General features: G+C 35.4%; 1 protein-coding gene across 7 annotated transcripts in view; it reads right to left on the bottom strand.

Moving 5' to 3' along the window:
• Positions 1 to 23,726, bottom strand: part of ZZZ3 (zinc finger ZZ-type containing 3) — a 67,838-nt gene that overhangs the window by 15,842 nt on the left and 28,270 nt on the right. For 4 of the 7 annotated variants that reach the window (XM_064516060.1, XM_064516062.1, XM_026096734.2 and 1 more), the window contains exons 2-8: positions 23,367 to 23,523; positions 17,437 to 18,998; positions 2,456 to 2,594; positions 851 to 998; positions 651 to 769; positions 291 to 365; positions 4 to 105 (exon numbers count right to left, since the gene is read on the bottom strand). In XM_064516060.1, coding sequence (XP_064372130.1) covers positions 4 to 105; positions 291 to 365; positions 651 to 769; positions 851 to 998; positions 2,456 to 2,594; positions 17,437 to 18,947 — 2,094 coding nt within the window. In that variant the 5' untranslated portion in view covers positions 18,948 to 18,998; positions 23,367 to 23,523. The remainder of the gene's footprint in view (positions 1 to 3; positions 106 to 290; positions 366 to 650; positions 770 to 850; positions 999 to 2,455; positions 2,595 to 17,436; positions 18,999 to 23,366; positions 23,524 to 23,726) is intronic. The other 3 variants (XM_064516064.1, XM_064516066.1, XM_064516063.1) reach the window with 3 other exon arrangements.

The raw sequence follows: 23,726 nt of genomic DNA, 5'->3' as shown, positions 1-23,726 counted from the left end.
TACCTGCTTTGCTGTTCTATTTCCCAGCTCATCAGCTATCTTCTGCCACCGTCGGGACTCTACTTCCTCTGGCGGATACTTCAAAAGCAACTGCTCAAGTTTTTTCTAAAGCAAGCACAAATCAACAGAAAATATAAATACATCTTTCCTACTAGAGGTATAAGTTGTCATAAAATAAATGTATACACATGTGACTTTCAATTTCTAAGCTCTTTAAACATAATTATACAGTTTGCTTTTATTCTCACATACGTTACTACAATTACAGAAATGGAAGGGTTTCCCATTACCTGTTCTTCTACAGTCCACAGCTGGTTAAAAGTTTCGGGTTTGGTCTCATCGCAAAGTCGCCCTCTTATCATCTGCTTAAATACAGCATATAACATGAAATAGGTCTTTAGAAAAAAGGTTAGGATCTAAATTTTAACCCTTTTCCTACATAAGTATAACCAAACCCCAAACAAATAAATGCATGAAAACTTGAACTAAAATTTGCCTGAACTAAAAATACGTTCTCTGAGTACACAAATAAAATGCCATCACCAAAATTAACATTTGAAGTAACAGTTAACATTATCCACACACCTATATTAAAAACATTTAAAAGTTACTGTCTTGTAAAATTTTGTCTGTCCTTTCGTAACTACTACCTGTGGACGACTGCTTGTAGAACCTTCTGGACCATCACTCAAAGGCAATACAGAGTACGAAACAGACTCTCCATCTTTCTTGGGATCCAAAGGACTTTTTGGTCTTGCAGGTATACCTACTGTAAGCAACACAAGAAAGGAAGTATTAGACCTCCACATTGGTAATTTTTTCTTGTAATTTACACCAATTTTCCTTTTACCTTTGTCAAAGATCAGCTTCACTCTTCTACTATTACGCTTTCGGTTTCTGAATTCTCTCTCAAAGTTTCCAAGGCTAGTGGTGTATTGGTCCCAGGCAATGTCAGGGAGTTGGACAACTCTCTGAGGATATGGAAGACCCATATCAACCTGGGGAGAAAAAAAAAAAGAAAGAAAAAGAAAAAAACAAGTGAAAAGCAATACTTAATCTAATTGTCGTCCAAAAAAACAAAAAAAAAAAAGAATCCTGAAAAGTTATGAAACCCTGAAACTACTTTTAGGCAACAACAGAATTCAAAATCAGTATTTTAAAGTACCATGCAGCACACAGCCTTTATATGGGGAAGGTATTTTTGAAGAGTAATACACAACAGTGCATATAAAATATGCAGCGGCACGGTCAATGATGGCTTATTGGACATGAGAGTTTAAAATGTGTATTTCTCAGATGAAATCAGGTGTTCCAACTTTAATATACTGTTACTTTTTCTTTTTTTTAAGATATCATTTGTCTAGGATTTGTAGCTTTCTTAAGAAATACAGGAAACTATGGGATGCAAAGTTTTATCATCTGATAAAACCTAAACCTCTCTCAAAGAAACCAATGTATATTCTACACCGATTTTCCTGCCTTCTGCCTGGAACCCGACTGCTGCAAGGCTCCCCACTTTACTGTAAGGTCGGTCTTACAATAAGCATCATTCCTTTGGTTCAGAGACAAAAATACACTGGATGCTTTCAAGCATTAGTGTTTCCCTGATACAATAATATCAAACATAACACTATTGTATCTTGCAAGCTATAAGCTCATCTCAAAATTTAACGGAAAGACAACTACTGAAACCTCAGGTCAGGACAGACCTCTCTATCAGCATAGGTCTCTACAAACCTAGGAAAAGGCCACCATAAAATACCTACCTCATTCTTCCCTGAAAAGCAACATACTGCTATCAGACTATAAGGTCAAGCATATCTGTCATTGGAAGATATAACAGAAAGAAAGTATTCAAGCCTCAAACATTTGTTCAGTGTCCTTGTAGCTACATTTTTTTCCTTAGCCTTGAAAAGAACATGTTTCCTCATCAAAATTCATCCTCCCCCATCACACAATGTTCTAGTTATGTTATCCAGCACTCATCCAGGTACGTTTTCTAGTGTTATTTTAGTTTAAAGTTATGAACTACATTTCCTGCTCTTTAAAAGTTCCCTACCTGAAACCAAATTCACTCATAGCAAAAAATTTAATTCCTCTAGTGACCAAAGTTATGAATTCTTGATCTAATACCTTACCACAAAGTCCTTTCGGTCATCTACACATTTCTGTGTCTTAAAATGTCTACAATGCATTAGAAATTTAAAGATTACATTTCTACGTACTAAAAAAAGAAAGAAACCATATCTAATAAAATCTTTGAAAATCTGTATCTTAGAGATTTAATAACCCAACCGAAAACATAGGGCCATTTTTGCTCAGTAGAAAAAGAATATTAAACTCATAATGTTTACACAAGTATATATAAAATTCTCTGATTTCTACAGATGATGAATTGCTAGTTATTAAAAAGAAAAAAATCTGAGTAAAACTTAAGAAATGCCCATTGAAATACCTTCTTCTGGAGTCTTTCCACAAATCCAATAGGATCTTTCAGGGCTTCTCTCTGGTGTTTGCCTAAACTTTCAAGGTCTTGAACTGCTTGAGTACGTTGAGCCTCGAGTACAGCAATCGTCTGTAACAGTCTCTGATAACTACAGAGACAAAGGAAAACATCTCACTGAAGTTTTCTTTAAAAGCAACCCTCCCAAAACTAAATACTAGCCATGCTTATCTACTAGTATCTACCAGATTTCATAGCTTATCTGAAACAGTTTATAGACATTTTTACCGAATTATATCTATTCTTAAGTAGTAGATGAAGTTATATGAACCAAAAAAAACCCAAAAACAAACAAACAAAAAAAAAACCCAAATCCCAAGGAGTTCCTTTAAATTTAAATCCTACCCTAGCTAAAATGTCCCTCTGTCAGGGACAAGCTACTCATATTCTCAATAGTTATGATCAACAATCAGCTTTGCTTATAAGGGGGAAAATAACTCAAGATGACATAATTTCCTCCCTCCTTCAAAATAAGCTTCCTTCCACCCCAATATATATGGCTCTATTATGAAATTTTAGTATTTCACCCAACCACCCACAGGATGGATAAGAATGACTTGGAAACTTTGTATCCAAACATTTCATAGAAGCTTCAAGGTTAGAATAGAAAAACCATTTACAAAATGTAACAATAAACCAAGAAACAAGGAATATATAAGAGATCCCTTTAAGAATATGGAAGTTGAATGAAAATGGCAGTATTCCCCCAAATCTGTCATCTGGATTCAAATCATGATCATGATTTTCTGTTTTAACAGATACATCTGATAGTCACTTATGTGAATATCATATCTGTATCTGATCATGTAACCTTCCCAAACTGCCTTCTATGAAGCTAACTTGGTGACAGGAAATGATATAACCCTGAAACACAGCCTATAAAAAATGAGTAACTACATTTAATACCTTTTATTAGCTTGATAGTTGCAGTTGTTGCTCCATTTCTGAATTAAAGTTACCTGTGGGCCCTATTGTTGCAAATTATTATGTAGCAACTTAACTTTCTCAGGAAAATGTTCTCTAACATTTAATATTAAAACTGTATTTTGGTTCAGTGCAAAATATGACCTAACATATTAAAACCAGATAAAATTTATTCATCGCCACCCTATTTCAATAAATACTCTGTGTCCTCATTGCTAAAACAAGGACAAACCTAACACTAAGGTCCACACACATTCACACGAGATCCAGAGGTTTCTAAGTTAATGCAAGCTTTTCAATTAACTATACTGGTAAATGGCTAAGGTTTTAAATGAAAGGAACTAAAGGGCTTCAAGACCAAATACAGGCTTCATACCACCAAATATTTACGTTTCTGCCATAATATTAAACTGCTTCATCCCCCCAAAAAGGGTAATTTTCTCCCCACTTAAACGTATTATTTAAGAACATATAATATAACCATGAGTTCCGAAGTCTGAAACTAAAATACTAAGTTTGTTTAAAACGGTAAGATGTAATTGTGTTATGAATTTGTAACTATTTAAATTTGGTTGCATATACTGAAGCTATATGCAGCTGAGAAGTAAAAATGCCCATTACATTAGCCATTAACGTTGTGCCACTACTGGGAGAGCACTCCAGTTTCTTCTAACAAAACAACGCTGCAGAAAAGAAAAAAAACAAACACAAAACTGATAGCAAGATAATTAACAGGGTTATTCTTGAACAGGCAAATTAAAGGACTCGAGAAATAAAGTTTGTGAAAATAGAGACAATACACCAGAGTGCATCAGCATTTGCCCAACATACGTAATTCAAATTACTATGGGCTTGCAGGAATCAATGCCCATGGAAATAAATATCTTTACTTAGCTGTCACAAATATTTTGAAGAAAAAAACCAGTAATTTTGGTGATTTCAGATGAAGTACTAGTTTTAATAAGGATTCATACGCATAGAGTATGTGAAGAAATCACCTTAACGTGGTCTTAAATAATCAAGTTTGAATGAAAAGAGCAGAAATTACACTGGGGAAGAAATAACAAACAAAACGAGAACCTAATTACTTCCTCTCCTCATTAAAGTGTTCATGTGATGTCCTCCTTGAAGCAATCAGGGAGTAGAAATTAAATGGTTCATAAGTGATTTCTCTGGTTTGGGTGGAAATAAGAAAAACAGTACATTTCAGAATAATCCATTTCATGTAACGTTAATCTGCAGACACGTAGCACTATTATCACAAAATATTTCAGGAGAAAAAGAGGTTTGGGGCAAACTATTCAAACAGATTTGCCAGCATTTTTTCTGCTTCTGCTAAAGAAATGCATTTACTTGGAGCCATGCACTTTAACTTCCATATCCAGTTTTTACGAATGGATATATCCTGAAGCCCAGGAACAAGAGTGCAAATTTTATCATGCAAATATCACAACTGTTACACAGGGCGGGGTGTGTGTGTGCACTTTTGGGTCTTACGGTAGAAAAAAATTTGAAAATACTAACCCTGAAGTACATAGTTGATACACTCAGGTACCTGACCTGCTCAAGCACTGCCTTCTCTCACAGCCACGGTACTTGCTTTCAGGTCCCAGCACCACCACGCCACCGGCGTGCAATGACACGTCTACACGTAATTCCATCACGTTTTCAACCAATATTCAAACAATAACACAACACCTTTTACTGCATTAACTAAGAGCATGCATGATTTACACAATCACTTCAAAACAAGGTGGCTAACAATTTTGCTATACATCTTCCCAGACTGTCTCTGAATGAGCATAACAGCTACGATCCAAACTACCTCCTGCAGTTGCTCTAAAATTCTCCAAAAAAATTAAAAAGCCTGATGAAGACAAGGCACTGGATACTGGGAACAGAGAGCTACCTGGGGCCTAAGTCTTTACAGTCTGCTCCAAAAATAGCTTCATACTTCAGTTAGCCAACCAAATGGCAACAAACCCTAAATCATCTAGCTACAATTACATACTTTTCTCTGAAAGATTCCTGAGAAATTACCAAGGAAAATCATCACAGCTTACCTTCCAAAATAAACCAGCCTCACTTAACTTAATAAGTAATTTGAGTAAGCTTGCAGTCAGTCATATTATCTACACTGATTGAAGTTGCATGTTTTCTCAGTTCCGTAATTACTGAATCATTAGCACATACAAAATGGGAAGCACATTCCTGTCTGTAGGAACGCCACCAGTCCATGGCACTTTGACCCCGTGTTTCCACAATCCCAGCATTAAAACACCACTCTTTCTAAATCACACCAGTTGCTGAGAAGCTTCCAAATTCATACTTGAATAATAAGGCACACTATAGAAACACTAAGTATCTCTATGCTTAAAAAACGTCAGTAAAAGGGGTTTACTATTTAAAAAAGGAAAGCCATTTCTTTAAAAGATTGGTACTGATCAGCAAGCATGCCCATGGCAACCGTTCGGCTCTTTTGGGTTGCTCTGCAGAATAAACGCCACAGAGCAGCACCGATTTTCCGGAAGCTGTGCCATGAGCAGCCAGTTGTCACCCCTCCCACTTCTCTGGGCCTTCCTTCAGCAGCGACTAGGGACACGGCAGCCTCCTCTCCTCTCTGCAATGAAGCTTCAACGTAGTTTAACGACAGCCTTAGCGACATTCCTTTTGATTCAGTTTTCTGAGATTCGCTTTTGCGATGCCAGGATTATCTATTATTTCTAGTCCGTTCTAACACTTTTTACATTTCCAGATCTAAGCACCCAGCATTAGATCAGGTTAATTTTCTTTGCATTAGGAACAATCAACCAGATTTATAAAGCACAGATATTTGGAGTCAATCTGCCTTAAGGATAGCACAAGTTTAAGTTTCATCTTATTTTTATACTAGATGACTGAACAGTAACCTGTGTAAGAGGCTATGTCATTCAGCATTTTTAAATAAATTCATTTTAATATTACAGAAACAGTCATTCAATCGCAGATAATACTAGTTATTCTACTGCTTCTGAAGGCTTCTCTTTCGAGATAAGTTACTGTACTTTAAAATTTAGGTGAATGAGTGATCTAAGGAACTATTATTGCAAAATCAAGAATTTAGCTTTTAGATAGCTAATTCAAATCAGTGGATGGAATAAAATAAATAAGTGAGGCTTTTCAGTTAAATCCTGTTAAATAAATATGAGGCACCAGTTTTGACTTGTTGGACAATGTAAGGGGCAGACACAGAAGTGGCTGCTGGTAACATTCACAAAATGCCATAAAAATGCCAAGCCTCCTCTGAAAACAAGCCCCCTAACAAAGACATAATCTACATGAGAAATTAAGAACATATGAGAAAAATGAGATGGCAGCCATTGCTCCTATCTCAGCCACAAAAAAGAAGAAATGTCACCACAAATCGAAAGTAAATCCAAAGTAAATTTACATACAAAATTTAAAATGGCAAGAACTCCCTCAAAACCCTACTACTCACAAGCTGACGAGTTTTCCTGATCTAATATTCCAACACACTTGTAATGCATTTAAGCCTAGCCTTTAAGCTAGAGGCTTGGGAAGAGCAGTATTACTTCTGCTTTGCCCTCAAAGGAAAATAAGTGAAGCTTATGGAAGGAGGTCGTTTTCCAAAGCTCACTCCCTATTCTCTACGAGCAACTAAGCTTTTTTAACCTTATGTGATTGCGTAATTGCTTCCGAAGTAATGATAAAATGAACAGTTTCATATTTACTTATTTAATTAAAATTGTCAGGCTTTGACTGCCTCAAAGTTGCACATGGTATTCGCACAGTCTGTCTTACAGGCATATAACTGAATGGTTATTATTTGCCTTTAGCATGAACCCCATATGGATTTAAACATCTGCATTATTATTGCAATACTAATTTATTCCCTTATTATTTCCATATAGATTTATCACCAAGTCTTAGATCATTAATGCAAGTCTATATAGTATTTTTTAAAAAGATGACAATACATAAAATTGTTTTATACAGATAGCAGATAACAAAGGAGACACCAATTAATAAGGGAAAAACTGTAACAAGACCTTTAATTATCTGTATTTTTTAAATAAGACAATAAAATCAACATTAGGAGTTCCCTGCAATTTACTGTCTGGATGCTTTAAGAAATCATCTAAAGAAAAAAGAAGAAAAAGAATGATTTTGTCAACTATATCTGCCTTACAAACATCACCTAGTATTGCGAAGAGTAAAAGTATTATGATGTCCCATTAAAAAGAAGTGATTTGCCCTCTCCTGCCCAATAAAACACTGTTGCAGCTGTTGGTCATCACTTTCCACTCCCAAAAACAGGCTGCCTTTCAAAACGTGATAGAAATTACGGTAACATCAATTTGGGGGATTAGCAGGTAAACAAGTGTATACTATAATTCAAATGTTATGATATTTGAAATACTGATTATTTCTTGTGCAGGTGGGATTTATTTTAAATGAAGGAGTACACATTTCTCATAACAAAAAAGGCTAAAATATATGTTAAAAATACTTTAAAATAAATCTGAATAAATATTTGAATAAACTTGAAATTTGTATTTCAAATAACTTATACAAAATAGCTATGTACCATTAATATAGAGGATTCAATCAAGCCTTTGTTTTACTGCCATCTACTGGCACTCTAGAACAGACATACAAAAACAGCTCTGTATCTAGTCATTTATCAGTCTGAGTTTGGGTCTTCTAAAATGGTGATTCAAAAAAAAACTCATTAGATGCTAAGCTAAGAAAGGATTAGTATATTACACATGTTATATAAGAAGATGCAAACTAATGCAGAAAAAGAGGAACATTAATTGTATTTAGAATTTACAGTTTAATCCAAGGCAGCTACAGTATAAGGTGAGATTTCTGCAGAGATCTGCAAACCAGATGAAACAGAACCTTCTCTTTTCAAACAAGTGGTTTGCTTCAGTTCGAATATCAGATAACATCCCCAGCTTTTAGTCTTGGCCTGAAATCTTTGCCAGTGTCATTATACAGTAATTTTAACACTGTACAGTTTCACACAAGTTATTCTGATGTGCCCCTCAGATTAAAAAAATCTATTATCACACGGGGAAGAGTGCTGGGATTTGCAGTTGAATGTGAGACTTGTAGAACATACAGGACAGTAACAGGGAAGCACAGAGAGGGGGAAAAAGGGCATAATCAGTAAGGGCATGTATCAACTCATGTCAGGACCTCCAAAAACACCTTCGACTGAAAAAAGCAGCATATGGTAAGTAAAGATGCTTAGATACTACAACGAAAGCAATCTGCTCAAGGCCAATTCTGCAATTTATTATGAAATGGTTTTCCACTATAGCTTGATTTCTTCATGTGAACTGTACTTTTTACTGTACTTTTTCTGACCATCTTTAAGGTTCATAGTTGAGACCACTTAAAAGACTTCTGAGATAAGCAAATAATTCATCTGCATCCCTGTTTTACACGTGAAACAACTAAACTATATACTAAGTGGTTCTTCCAAGTTTACCATGCCAGCAACAGCACAAAAACTCCATTTTCTGAATGCCAACCTCAGGCTATAATCAGCACCTATTTAAAACAAAACAGAACTAGGCCAAAACACACAACAAAAAGCACTTTTCTTTAAAGACACATTAAAATACCCTAAAACAAACCCCCCAAACCCTACTAGAGTCTTCCACCTGGATGCAAAAGAGATGTTATTCTGCTCTTATTTCAGAGGCAAAGGAAACAAGTTACATTCTCCTCCCAACTTTCTCAGCTCCACATTTGGTATTTCAAGCATCTGAACAGTATTTTATCAGCTATGAACCTATAACATCCCTTTTTCTTAAATCTTTGACTCTGGTCCAGAAACAAAATCCCCGCTCACATTCTTCTATAGGCTTCATTCTTATCAAGAGCTATCCACCACACTCTGCACTTAACACTAACTGTATAAAACCACCCTTCACAAACACTCACCTTTCCAGCTAGTTTTCATTTTTTTAATTAGCAATTAAGTCTCTCTGCCTCTGTACAGATGTATAACTTGCTTCAGTCTGGTCAACATCAAAGGCTAAAATATCATGCATCAGCCCTCCCCAAGTTAACATCTTTTAATACATCTTTTTGATGTTCTTTCAACCACACTTCCTGAAGTATTTACCTGAAGGACAGCCACATTTAACGGGAAAGATGATATAGATCCCTGCCATGCCTCTATTGCCTAGGGCTGGAGTGACATGAAGAAATGGCAGTAGAAGGCTTTTCCTCACAAGAGGCAGGGAAAGGAAGACTGACAGCACACCTCCAAATCTTTCTGCTCCCTTCCCTCTTACTGAGAATTGCCCCGATTCCTTCATAGAGAGAAAGGATCACCCTGCTTCCTTCAGCAGCTCCGCTTGGATATTTTTCTCCAAAAAGATGGTAGGGGGAAAGCCAGACTTTTGTCCAGAGATAAAAGAACAGGAGCTTCCCACATTACCAGAAGACAAACAAAATCTAAGTTAGCTGACAACACTTATTTTCTTCCCCACACAGAACTCATTCTTAGTAACTTACTTTTTTTTTTTTTTTTTTTTTTTTTTTTTTTGGTTAAAATACAAGGAAGAAAACTCCCAGTTATTCAGGGGAATGTTCTTACTTCAAGAACAAACATAACATAATCCCTCAGATATTCTGTTATGGTAATATCCGAAAACTGCGATCTTTTTACAAGGACATGACATGCAATCATTAGAGCTTTAATAGTGTAAGAGCAAAGAATTATTCATGCAGTATTTTTATATTTTATAATATTGTTTTGGGGTAAAGAAGGAAAGAGAAGGTAGAAATAAGGGAATAAATGAGTAAAGCACATCTTTTGATTAACATCCACTATGGTAGCATAGCACAAACAAGCACAGTTAGTCCTTGGGTTAGGAAATGTAACTTTTAAAAGTGAATTGTTATATAAATCAATAGTATATCTTTACCTTGAACTATGCAGAACAACACAAGAGGCAAAGAAGTGTAGATGAGGTGTGCTATAACGAAAAGTTAAAGATCAACTTGCCCTTCCTATCAAGAATTTAAAGGAAACCAACAAAATATAAAAGAAAGCAAAAAGTAGGATCTTTCATCTTCTCCAAACAGCATGTAAACAACTTGTAGTACCAAAGGAACCCTTATCTCGATAAGGGCTTCTTGCCAAGACTGCAGTAAGCATTAATATCTACTACTCGTACAATTAACTTCTAAAAGATACTACCCATCATCTTTGTAGGTCATGACGGAGATGCTGTCAAAATTTACTACAGCACAAGACCAAAACAAGTATTTACCCTGTAATGAGGATAAGATTCCCAGCTAGATTCATTAAACTGGAGAGTAAAGATATCAACACTCTCAAAGCATATGCCAGTAATTACAGTCTAGTTACTTTCTTGGTGGCATCATTACGCTTACGAGTATTTTAGTGAAATACTGGTACATCCCTGTCAGGTAGGCAATTATGTTAATATGATTTATTTCTTGTCTCATCAGATTTAGCTTTACACTGACATAACTGCATCCATACATTACTGCTCCTCCTATCATTAAAGCAGTACCACTTGCGTGCATAGCCAAAAATATGGCCAGGTGTTTAGTCTCCACACAGCTGTGCTGGCTACAATTACCACATCTCATCGCTTTTGGTTCCTTCTTTATTAGGACCATGAATTTCTGCAGCATTTGATTTGTTTTTCAACTCTGGTATTTCCTACACCTCAAAAACAATTTTATTTACAATTACCTAATTTTCCAGTTTAGATAATTTTAATAATGAGCATCCTTCAGAAATGGTAATCATCTCTAAATGAAGAGGCAGCAAATAAGTTTCTATCGTTGATCTTATGTAACAAGTTGTGAGGCCTTTTTTTTCCCCCTTTTAATTTGTGCAATCTTTCCTCATGACTTTTGAGCCAAGCAGATCAAAGAATTCACAAAGCTAAGCGAGTTGCGGCATGTTCCGTAAAAACTGGCAGTTTGGTAAAGGGCAGAGATCGTAAATACTGTCTCCACTAAGAGAAAAGCGTGGAGAATTCAACCATTACTGTTCCCATTCTCTGGTCAGTCCATCAGCCCGTGCACACACATGAGCTCAAGCTCGCTCTTCCAGGATAGGATGCTACAGAGCAGGTGAGAGCGTAAGCAGGGAAAAAAAATGCAGGTATCAGTCAAATCAGACAAGAAAAGAATTTAAGGAGCAAAGGACATAATTCCAAAAGAAATCAAGCTTCACTTTCCACAGACCGTATTATGCAAATGAGGACTGCACTGGGGTTGGTAGTGCTGTTTACCAGGATTGCACTGTGGTTGACAGCAAGAAAAATACGTTGAGAGAAAGAAAAAGGAATTTGACAAATTTACTTGACATTTAATAGCTCCTAGGCTAAGCCTGTCACCAGAGAGAGAAAAGCAGATGCAGCACATGCCCAAGGCATTATCTCTTGCAAATTAAATCAAGAACTCTATTATTTAGTGTTTATTGGACAGTTTACATAATTATAAAACATAATTCTATGAATAAGAAAATACTCTTACTAAACCTGCCTCTTGTTCTGCTTATATTACTTATAACTTGTTCTGTTTATATTACTTATAATTTTTTCATTGATACATATATACACACACATAGAGGGAATCTTATAAAACATAATAAAAAATGGCAGCACTAAAAGTAACAAATGTAGTCATACACTATTATGTTACAACATGATTTAGTAACGCAACTATATGCAATACGAAACTGCAGTCTATCAGAAATTTGTATTACAATTTTCTCATAGATTTCCCTTATTTCTATTTTGGAGAAGAACCAGTTGTAGCATTCAAACTCTAAGTGAATGGAGCTTTTTTTTTAAGCCAATTTAGACATTTTCTCATTTACTGAGAATACAGACCAATCTGCCACACAATAGAACCTATTCCTTGAGATAAGAATCAGTTTTGTGCATGTTCAAGTTCTACATTAACAGGCTGTTTAAGAAACATATCATGGTACGCCAAACTACTTGTGTGGAACAGACTGTGGCTGACAGAGTCTTCAAAATTTAAGCACACAGTAATCTCATACATGCGGCATGTATGCATTTTTTTGATTAACTGCTATTACTCAACACTAAAAATTTATACTTTAGCAGTGGTGGCAAATATTCTCCTACAAGGAACGCAGGGGTTCCCTGCTTACAAAGTGGCTGCCATCTCAGAACAGTCTCTGCCATTAGAAAAAGCAACGTGACTGGAAATTATGCCAATTCCCGTTATTCCCAAAAGTGACGAAACGATGCACCAATGAAAGTCTCCCCAGCGTAAGACTGTGTCATAGGAAAACAAGAAAAAGAAAAGGGTGTCCTTAAAAATAATATGTAAGGACAGTTTATTCTGTAGTACAGCTAATTATAGCTACATATCACAATAAAGGAATGTTATATTATCTCTTATCTGCACATTAAAACAAATACATAATATATAATAAATTCAATTTTAACTCTGGACATACTTAAGTATATCTGAATATATCTGCACGTGAGGATAAATTACAATACTGATGTAATATTTTTATTCTTAAGCAATATACATGAAGATAGAGATGGAGATTTTGTCTTAAAAATATATTAATGAAAACTAGTTTAATTTTTTTAACTCGTCACCAAGTTAAGGGAAGAAAGATGCTGCAGGGAACATTAAAAATTCATTTTATTTAAAAAGACTGCTATGGCATCACTTTAGAGTTATATTTCAAGAAGATTCTATTTAAGACAGTTCTCAAATAATTGGTATGGCAAGCTGCATCAGACTGTGCTATTACAAGTCAAGTGCAGTAAGATGAACTTTTATAGAGAACTGTTTTAATCTGATCTTCTAGATGAAACATTTGTGAAGGCACAAAATACAAAACCTGTGCTGGAGGAAATGCCGCAGACGCTCCTTTTCTTTCTCTCATTCATGTTATCTTTAAAAGCTAAACACATCCAAGTAAATTAACAGTACTTCTGTGAATTGTCAATTAAATACCAACTCTGATCCTATGGTCCTACATGGTCTTCTCTGTCTTTCCAAGGACCCCACAACAAAACAACCCGTAATATGCAAGAATTCACAAGACCGGGTTTTAAGGGATGTGTGAAAATACTTCATTTTAATCTCTGTCTTCAGTTTAAATGTCAGTACAACTATTATGATTTTTTAAATATTACAAGGCAATAAATGAAAATATTTATTTAATAAATGAACACAAGGTCCTAGCTCTTGCAACTTAATCCTTGTAGGCAATGCTCATGCATAACTCTCATATTTCCAATGGGCTCACCTACCAGTCTAAATGGCCCCTATAAAGCTAACCACAGTTTACAGGATACTGGAAATACAGTGTATAATGCACTGTATGCACATGAAAACTTAATTCCTTGATCACATTTTCATCTAGAGCCTTCAGTAGCTCAGAAGAAAGTGAACAAAAATTTTCCCCCATACAACCTAATCTCTGCCAAACAGGGCAAACCTCAGAAGAGAGTAAGTAGAGAGACAGAAGAAATAAAGACATCACTTAGAGCACAAAATGAAACACAGGACAATGGGAGAAACTTACTGAGAACTTGCGTAAAATAAAAAATTCAGCTAGTATACTATAAGAAAGCATTAAATGACAAAAAGATGCAGCAGTGAGATACATTAGAAACTACTGAGAAGACATACTGAAAACACTAAATATAGCCTGTAGAATTTAGTAATGTAATAGGATTTAAACAATTTTTTTTGAAAATATCTCAACATAAAATGCAAAGATTTCTGAGCTAGAAAATATATGCAAAATTCTCAAATATGCACCAAATCAAATTTTTCAGAGAGGCATTACAATAATACACAAATATGCCCGTAATAACCGGAAACATTAACAATACTTTCCAATCATACAACATCCTGCATCAGTCTGTTACTGTCTACGTGAATGTCTATGCTATGATAAAATTTCTTTTTAGTAGACCTCAGATCCTTCTTTGTAGGAGGGATATATTTAATTACAAGTGTTGTGGAGCATCTATAATTTCAACCTTCTCTCAGAATAATAATATTCTACAATCACCTCACTTTTTGTGGTAATTATTTTTCCTATTGTATCATGCAGTTTTCCCAGAAATATTAATATATATTGCTTGAACATGGCAACATTCAAAAAACAACATAAAATTGCACAAAAATATCACAATACATATTTGCTTGTTTTTCTTGTAGCAAGTCTTATTAACAGCTGTTGAAAGTTTTGGTGCATTCATGTTTTATCACTCTTACAACAATTTCTTCAAGGGTGAAAGTCAGCTGTATGAATATGTATGTAATCAAGTTATGTAATAAGACAAGAAATACTGAGTCTTTACAAACACGACAAACTGCTGCTACAGCACAGAAGAATATTATTTTTTTTCCTCTGTGGAAGATCCAAAGAATGATATCAAGCGTCACCTTCAAGAAATCTGCCTCCTCAAACTAGCCAAGATGCTAATGGCTCTCTGAATTTGCTTTTTAAGAAGAGAAATACAAGTCAGAAAAAAAATGGAAATCATCCACAGGTTTAATCACTAATTGATGGAGAATAGAAAAATGTAATTGTGTAGCATTTACAGACCTGATAAAGAAAATACCAGCATACTTTCCTCAGCCAAAAGCATCACGTGCCAAACTAATAGCCCTTACCTGCTAGCATGGGCACCGTGGAATTCTTCACATCTGACTAATTAGAAAAAACATTTCTGCTAAAGCCTTTGTTTTACTTTAATGTCTTAGAAAATAAACACCAGATGAGAGAAAACAAGAGTATCATCAAGACATTGTTCAAAAATGGTAACACCAGAATTGGGAGAATCCTCTACTGAACTTTGATATTGTTTAAATCTGAAAGAGAATGTATTGCATACATACGCTACATGCTGATTTGATTAATTCTTGAACTACAAAGTTACAGATAAAGAATAACTGCACACTTGAATACCTAAATACAGATTTGAAGTTCTTCAGAAGGATCCTGTTATCAGGAGGAACCCTCAGAATACTAAGTTTACTTTATTGCCAATATAAACCAAAATAAAAATATTGTCCACAACTGTTCACTTATATTAATATTATTTGTAAGGAGGAAGAAAAACCTCCAACTAAGTAATACTACCTTCAGTAGCATGCTTCCCTTCGAAAAGTAGGAATAATTGTTCCTTGATCTAGAAGAGACTTCTTGTTTTGCCTTCTTTTGCCACAAAAATCAGTGCAATATAAGACATAATAAAAATAATAGCATTTCTTTTGCAATTCTGCATTCAGGCAGCAAGTTAGTACCAAGCTACAAAGTGCTATTTGCAGGCAATCTGTACAAATATCCAATTTCAAAAGCTTCCCAACTAGCCTGAATATACAGGCTGCTGAACTGAACAACTAGTCATATTTTCAGAGCAACTGTTTACATTCAAAGGCTAACACGAGGGTGTTTGCCTGAAATTGTCTGAGAACATTTTACATTTTTGTTTGTTTAAATACAGGACTAGAAAAATTACCTTTATTTTTCCAGCATTTACATTAAGTTGTAGATTTTGATTAGAAGGAAAAAAAAACTGTTTTGTACATTTAATTTGAAAGAAATTAAAATAGATGCTGCATCTAAAAATCTGATCTGTTCTTCATAATATTTTCCCAAATAAATACCAAATAAAGTTACATTACTATTATCTTTGTACTAACACTACTAGTAAAGTGATCCTATATATATATATAAAAACCCCACAACACTACAGCCAATTTTTCTATTAACAACTTAGAAAACAGCAGTCATGCAGTTAAATTTACAATCTTCTCTCTACCTACCAGGAAAAATCCCTATACACCTTAGACTTATTGCTGTAACCACAGATATTTCATTATTATTGTAACATGATTGTTTGTGTGATCCATGCTCTAATTCACAGTTTTCTGCAATTAAAATAATTTATTCATATCTGATATTGAACAAAATTTCACTATAGAAATAATACAGCTCTAATACCCCCCAAAATACTCAAACTTTTGCTGGATTAGACAATCATGTGCGTCTTGCACCTCAGGTTCATAATCACTGTGCTATGATTATTTACAAAAACTACCAGCCATGACTTTAGTTCTTCATATGAAGAAAACTGAAGATCACGTGCATTTGGCCTTTCAGTATTCAGAACCGTCTACTGAACAGCAAAACACAGGAAGTCAAAACAGCGTTACAAAGAGTGCGTGATAAAAGCTATGATCTGATCTGTCACTTGAAGGCAAATTTTCTTCGTCGAGAAGAGTGCCCTTCTGTTTCAAGAACCACTCTCACAGGTATCACAGATACAATTACTATAGTTCTACTTCTGACATTCACATGATAAATATAAAAACAAATCATAACTCTTTTCCAATAATTATTAGAATGTGTAAATATTTACATTAAATGAATATAAACACTGACACAGACATGACACTTATGCTGGAGAAAGTTTTCAAATTACTGCATTTGACTAATTTACCTTCCTTAACATGATAATGGTAAGTCCTTCCCATGCCACTGAAAAAAGATGCCTAATCTATTTTAGTGGCTACCCATGTAAATTCTATGTACAACAGAATGATAATTTCATAAACAGTATGTGCTGCATCTACTAGATATGCTGATAAATAGTTGAAATCTTTCTAATTAAGGGTTATAAATCCTTTGGTTTTGTTTCCAGCTAGTTTTCTAGAGAAAAAAAAGATAACAGATGTGTTTCGAAACCAATTTCTGGCTAAAGAACTCACATTGTTAGAAATGTATAAACCATATTGCTGTACCATACTGCATATTAAATAGAGTTTAATTTTGTTTGGGGTAGAAACAAGGAAGAAAAATGAAGACTGAAGAGTATGAAAATTATAAAGCACTTAAGTTTTTGTGAAGTTACTTTAAATACGTATTAATTTATATATTTTTGGTAAGAAACAAAAGCAGAATTCATGGTTACCATAGTTACACATACTCTTTGTTGTGTTTCAATGCCACATGATCTGATTCAAAGTAATACACATCAGGCTCTTCCTCATCATCCTCTGCAGTGTGGATGTTGGCACTCTCTTTGGCAGTTGGTATATATCCAGCAACAAGCCTAGCCTCAGAAAGTGGCTTTCTTAGTCCGTCACTCCCATGATCTCCAGTGTTACAAATTCTCTCTTTTTCATTCTGTTTAATTTCTTCAGAGTTTTTGGGAGATCCATTGATATTATTAATACCTACAGGTACATTCTTTTCAGTGGGACTAAGATTATTTTCCTCAACCTGTCCATTTTCTCTACAAGGAGAGTTATTTTTAGTAGGGCTACTTCTAGCAGGGGCAGCCCTTCGTGGTGAAGTTCTCAACGTGTATCTGTGTTCTTGAAGTTCTGACATAGATGTCATTTGAGCTGAAACACAGTCCAGCACAGAAGAATGTGGTTCAGGTTCACCTGAGATTGATGTACTATCATGATGAGTATTCGGGTTGCTATTGGTGTTTTCAGCACACTGTTCCTTAGAGGCACTACTATCTCCTACTACATCTACTTCCTCCTCAGAATCCCTTAACAAAGATGACTGGATTTCAGAAAAGGACCCTGTAGCTGGCTCATTTGCCTGATTAGCATGCTCCTCAGGCAAGCAGTCATTTATTATTTTGTGGTCCTCTAACTTTACCTGTTCTTGAGAGTTTGTGCAAGGCACATAATGGTCTACAACACTGTCCTCCTTGCTGCTATTAAGCAACAATGAAGAATGGGCAAATGCATTTCCATTTTCTGCTACTGTTTTGTCCTTGGGCATACAGGAACCAGCACTATTTTGCTTAGCGTTCCCATCAAGCTGACAGTCATCACAGTTTAGAGAATTTGAGTCTCTCTCTCCAACTCCATTGACAGTCTGATAGCCTGCAATCTCTTCAACTATTGCAGAGTTATTAAATCCTTCCGCACAAACGTTCACCTTTTTAACTTCCCTTTTGTCACAATCATCCAATATAAGACATCGACAAGCTCGCTTAGTCCCTGGAGAGACTGCATCATTGTCCGACACTAAGCTTTTACGCTCCAATGATTCCTTCTCTGTTTTAGTAGGCAAGTCTTCTTCTGAACTGTTGGGTGCCTCTGAACGAAGACAGCGCTTAATTCTTTTCAAAACCGGTGATACAGGTTCTGCTTGTCTTTTTTCACAATTTTCCACAGTTTGTTTATCAGCATTATCTTTTTCTGAAGTAGACAGCCCCCTCTTTCTAGGGCTCACCCATGATTCCCGAGCACTCTGCTGTTTCAAGTCAGTAGTTCTTCCGCCGTTACTTCCCTTCTGAGCTTGCACAGACTCTGGTCTCTTCTTTGGTGACCTTGATCTTACTTGAGGATGAGGTGAAACTTCCTCTGGATGAGCAATACTACGGTTTCTTAATGTTCGACCACAGAAGTTTTCATCTAAACCATTTAAACCCACTGTTGATCTTGTAACACGAGTAGATCGAGAAGCAGCCATACTATGGCAAGTCCCTAAAGTATGTTCATCATGCTCCACTCATTGGGAAACCTTCAAAAAAAAAAAAAAACAGAACAAGACAAAATGATGAAAAAAAGTATGTGAGAAAAACACCTACAGACACAGAAATTCTGAAGAATATATTGCCACAAATGTATGTAGTGGAAGACTGAGTATGTTTACGCTAAATATTAATACCACTTCTTCCTGTGCCAACAAATTAGGATACTAAAAAAAATTTCCATCCAAGCTCTGAAGTAGTTGACTTGGTATTTATGTTTTTTCTGACTTTAAGACCGGTATGTGAATATCATTGATAATGGTATATTATGTAGAGCTGGAATGCTCCAGTTACTAAAAGACACTATTTTTTAGGTACTGTACATAGAATATATTGTAGTGGTATTATTATCTGTCTATTCAGATGAGAGGTATCGGATCACATTCTTAAATCCCACAGTTTCCAGTTAAATGATTCCACGTATTAAGGTGCACACCATTAAAATAATATTTTAATTTTTTAATCATTTGTTGCTTAAGCCTAAAAACAAATCATTCATAAATAGCAAAATAGAACTGCAATTCTAATTTAACAGATGATTAAAAAAAATCATGCCAGTAAAACCAGTTAACTCATTAATAGTAAAAACAAACTGAAACAAAATGCCTGAAATAGAATCATAAAATCATACAAAAAATTCAGATGAGGTTTCATAGGGCTTTGTCTAGTTGGGTCTTGAAAACCTCCAAGTATAGATATTCCGCAGCTTCTCTCAGCAACCTGTTCTAGTGTTTAATTATCCTTACAGTGACAATATTTCTTCTTACATCCAGGCAGAGCCTTCCCTATTTCCATTTATGACCATTGTCTCATTTTTGCACCATTTACCTCAACAACAAGCCTGGCTCTGTCTTCTCACTAATCTCCTCTTTGGTATTAGAAGGCTGTCCTCTGAGCCTTCTTCACATTTTTATATTTTTCATATGGTGGTGGGATGAATCACCATGTACCTCAAATTTCAGTAAATTCAGATTCAAACCTAAGTTTAAAACATCCAGTCTGAGTGTCCATATTTGAAATTTCACTCTGAAATGCAGGAGTACTCAATTTGCCCAATCTCAAAATAACATTTTTATAGAAATCGGTTCAGTGTTATCCCTCTTCTATTCATTCCACCTTTAAAAATTCAGTGTGTCAAACTGTACATCACCACGAAGCCGTCATAATATCCATGATATTGAATAGATTCACTTTTGTACATGATGCCATACGCTCCCTTTTCCATCTACCCAAATTCCAGATTTCAGCAGCCAGTTTAGCTGACATATGATGTGAAGACTCAAGATTTTAAGTATGGAATCAAACCTATTACATGCTATTTAGAAAGGTAGACAATGACAAACAGGAAAACTGTTTCAATAGGTATTTTTCATCTTCATCAACAAGAGGAGAAAAATGAGAGCACAAATTCTCATATAGCTACTATTTAGGCATAAGTTGGTCCTAGAGCAGAAAAGATAGGGAACATTGGCATTTTCAACAAACAGGACAAGACCAATACACATCTTCAGGAGTACAATTCTGTTTGACACTCAATTAACAGTAATTACTACACCGCCTGTTTAATGTTTGGTATAATGCAGGCTAAAAGTATTGCTTGGTATAGATAGTGGTCATAGCTATAGATACAGCTAATGGTCAAGACTAAAATACTTCTACATAACCATAACAATGCTAAAAATAAATCCAATAACATTCAATTTTGTTATCAAAAAGCCTGTAAACTGAAAATCACTGAATATAAATATTAGTCTCAGCCTAATTATTATTGGTAGTAATCCGTGACTGGAAAAAATTGAAGTAAATTGAATTTATAATTTAAAGCTGTAAATTAGACATAAGTCAGTTATGGAATAGTGAAATGAAAAACTATGGTATACACTTAAATAATTGTTAATGCTTGCTAACAATATATGAAAGTCCCAATGATCTAATGTCCAAGACATGATAATAAAGTCCCTCTCCTGCATTCATCCCGCACTACCTAAAAGGGTAAGTTTCCTGACACACTTCTAGGGCAGCAAAATATTACAAAGCTATACTAAGTTCAAAAACACAAGATAAACTTTGCAATTCTTATCATGAGAGAAGAATCTTCAGGATATTAAAGCAAAGTCTGTAGGAAGCAGAACAGTCTTAAAGGAGGCAACAACTATATTCCCAGCTCCCTACAATAATGTCTTCTGTTACTGGTTAAGCAATGGGGCTGTGAAAACATGGCTCAGAACCAGAAAATGACAGCAACAGACTTTCATGACTACCTCTTTCCTCTCTCAAGCAGCTTCTGGTTCTAGCAGCATTTGAAAGCGCCATAGCTATACAATTCATCTTGCTAGCTTTTAAACTGGGAAACAGACAAGCTGAAGGTAAGTTTTGCTGATACAAACAGCACAGATAGATTTGAATCAGAAGTTATTTTTAAATACAATAGCAAAACTATACCTCATAATAGTATCCTGGCTATAGTCAAAGAACAATATACTGTAAACATACAGTAATTAAGCTCCAAATGAACAGTATATAGCGTGATTCAGATAAGATGGACAACAGTTTCTTTCATCCCAACTGAAAAAAAAAGCTTTGTTGTAAAGTCTCAAGCATAAACCGGAAAATACAGAATTCCATAGTACTCAGCATCAGAAGCATCACGTAAGGATCCGACCCAGTCCAAACCATAAATGTGAATAAAGACAGGAGGCCTTCAACTGGCTAATACTTAAAAACACAACTGTAGTAATTAATTGAAAATAAAGTTGATTTCTAATTTACAAGGATCTTTGCTCTTCTACATATACATACATTCTACATCTACATACATTCTGAAAAACTCAACCCCCCAAATAAAAACCACACCACTAATGCCAGTTAAAAACAGTTCGAATTTGGCTAGGACAGAACAGAACTCTGTAAATGTGACTCAACCACCCATAAAAAAAATGCAAGCTTCAATTCAGCAACACATCCCCCTTACAAATTCATTATTGCCATCCCTTAGTTGCATGGCTTTTTCAGATAAAAATTATTTGATCATAGCACTGTCTTGGGGTCATTTTCCAGCTGCAAGACAGGTTCTTCATACAGCGTATAACAAATGTGGCAATTCTGAGCTTCACAAGGAGGACCAGTTCTGCTTCCAGGAAGCTCTGAACAGACCCCTAACAGGCCACAAGCTTCTAAGCCAGAAGAGACTCTTTCCTGTTTTTTTTTTCTAGGCTATGCCATGGGAGGAAGGCCAAAGCACATTCCAAATGTGCTGCAGTAGTAGAAGGCCTACATGTCAAAAGCACTGCATTTGTAAGACTGAAGTCATGCACTCTTCCTCGCAGATGGTCTGCAATCTTCCCTACACTTAAACCAAGCAACTTACAGCTCTAAAACCCAGGGTAAAGGAAGAGAAAACATGCCCGCTCTCCTGTTACAGAAGTATGGCCAGCCCTAGCCACTCTTCCAGCTGGGGAATGCACTTGAGCAGCAGCACACGTCTCAGCTGTACACTAACTGAAAAGCAACACTAGCAACCTGCCTGCAAAGAGAGGAGTGGCCTGGTCAAACCACAGAAAGTGATTTTTTTTTTTTGAAGCATGTCTCCTTTATAAAACTGTCAGAATAATGAAGGGCTTTGTAACTGTGTAACAAAAAAAGCAGCTACAATACAGAAATTTCAAATGTTCCCAAAGCTGAGTTGTGTATGTAGGGCTATACCCCTCCTGCTAATCAGCCATTCCTGCTGCCTTACATTAGTGCCAGGAAGGCACGCTGCTTGCATTCCTGAAAGTACAGTTAGAGAACTTGTGGTGCACTACCTTCCACTTTGTCCCAGTAACAGCAGTAGCGCAGGACAAAGTGCAAGATGTTCAATGAACTCGGTCTTATGAGAAAAGAGAGTAAGGCAAAGACAGTGAATTGGCAAAACATCAATGGTGGAGTTGAAGAGGTAAAGAAAATGTAACTATGTATTGTATACAATGGCTCTTCATACTCATTTTCTGTATGGATAAACTTGCTGGTATATTCTCACCGTTCACACATAAGCCCGATACTGGCTGGATAAAATTCTCATTTGGGGATGAAAACAAACATGACAAACAGGTCATTTATGCAGTCCATTTTACTTAGATTGTTCTATTTAAAGCTATCACAAATAAGGAACAATAGCCAACATTTCAAATGGACAACAATAAGCAAAATAAATCAAATTCCAATGTACACTGTGGTGAGTAATTACTGCTGAACTCAACACACATTAAAAACAATACGCAAGATATCAAAATCTTGTTGATTTATGTTACTTTCTAAAGAAATAAACCTTACATAAGAATTCTAGAAGTTATTGTTAATTTAGTAAAGAAAACTCTTACCATCATAAAAGTAAAAGAAATATAAACTTCTGACATGTGATATAGCAGATTCCCACTGCGCCACTGTAATACTATCAGTCACCATTGCTGATATCCATGATGTAATCCGATCTCCTTTTGACTAGTTTATGCCATCACATTAGCAAGATTTTGATAACTGTTGAGGAAAGGAAAAAGGTATCACTAAAACATTTGAAGTTATTTCATTAAAAAATAAGAAAAATGCAACAGGCCATTGAAAGAATACCATCTTCTCTAAGGAGCAATTACCAGTTTTACAAGTGTCCTATATGAAAAAGGAGTAAGTTACGAACTAATTAAGAATGTAAAATGTCAAATCAACTTTAAAATGTAAAATAT

This window comes from Dromaius novaehollandiae, chromosome 8 (assembly GCF_036370855.1).
Source record: "Dromaius novaehollandiae isolate bDroNov1 chromosome 8, bDroNov1.hap1, whole genome shotgun sequence".
Lineage (NCBI taxonomy): Eukaryota > Metazoa > Chordata > Aves > Casuariiformes > Dromaiidae > Dromaius > Dromaius novaehollandiae.
This window is presented reverse-complemented; position numbering and strand designations above follow the sequence as displayed.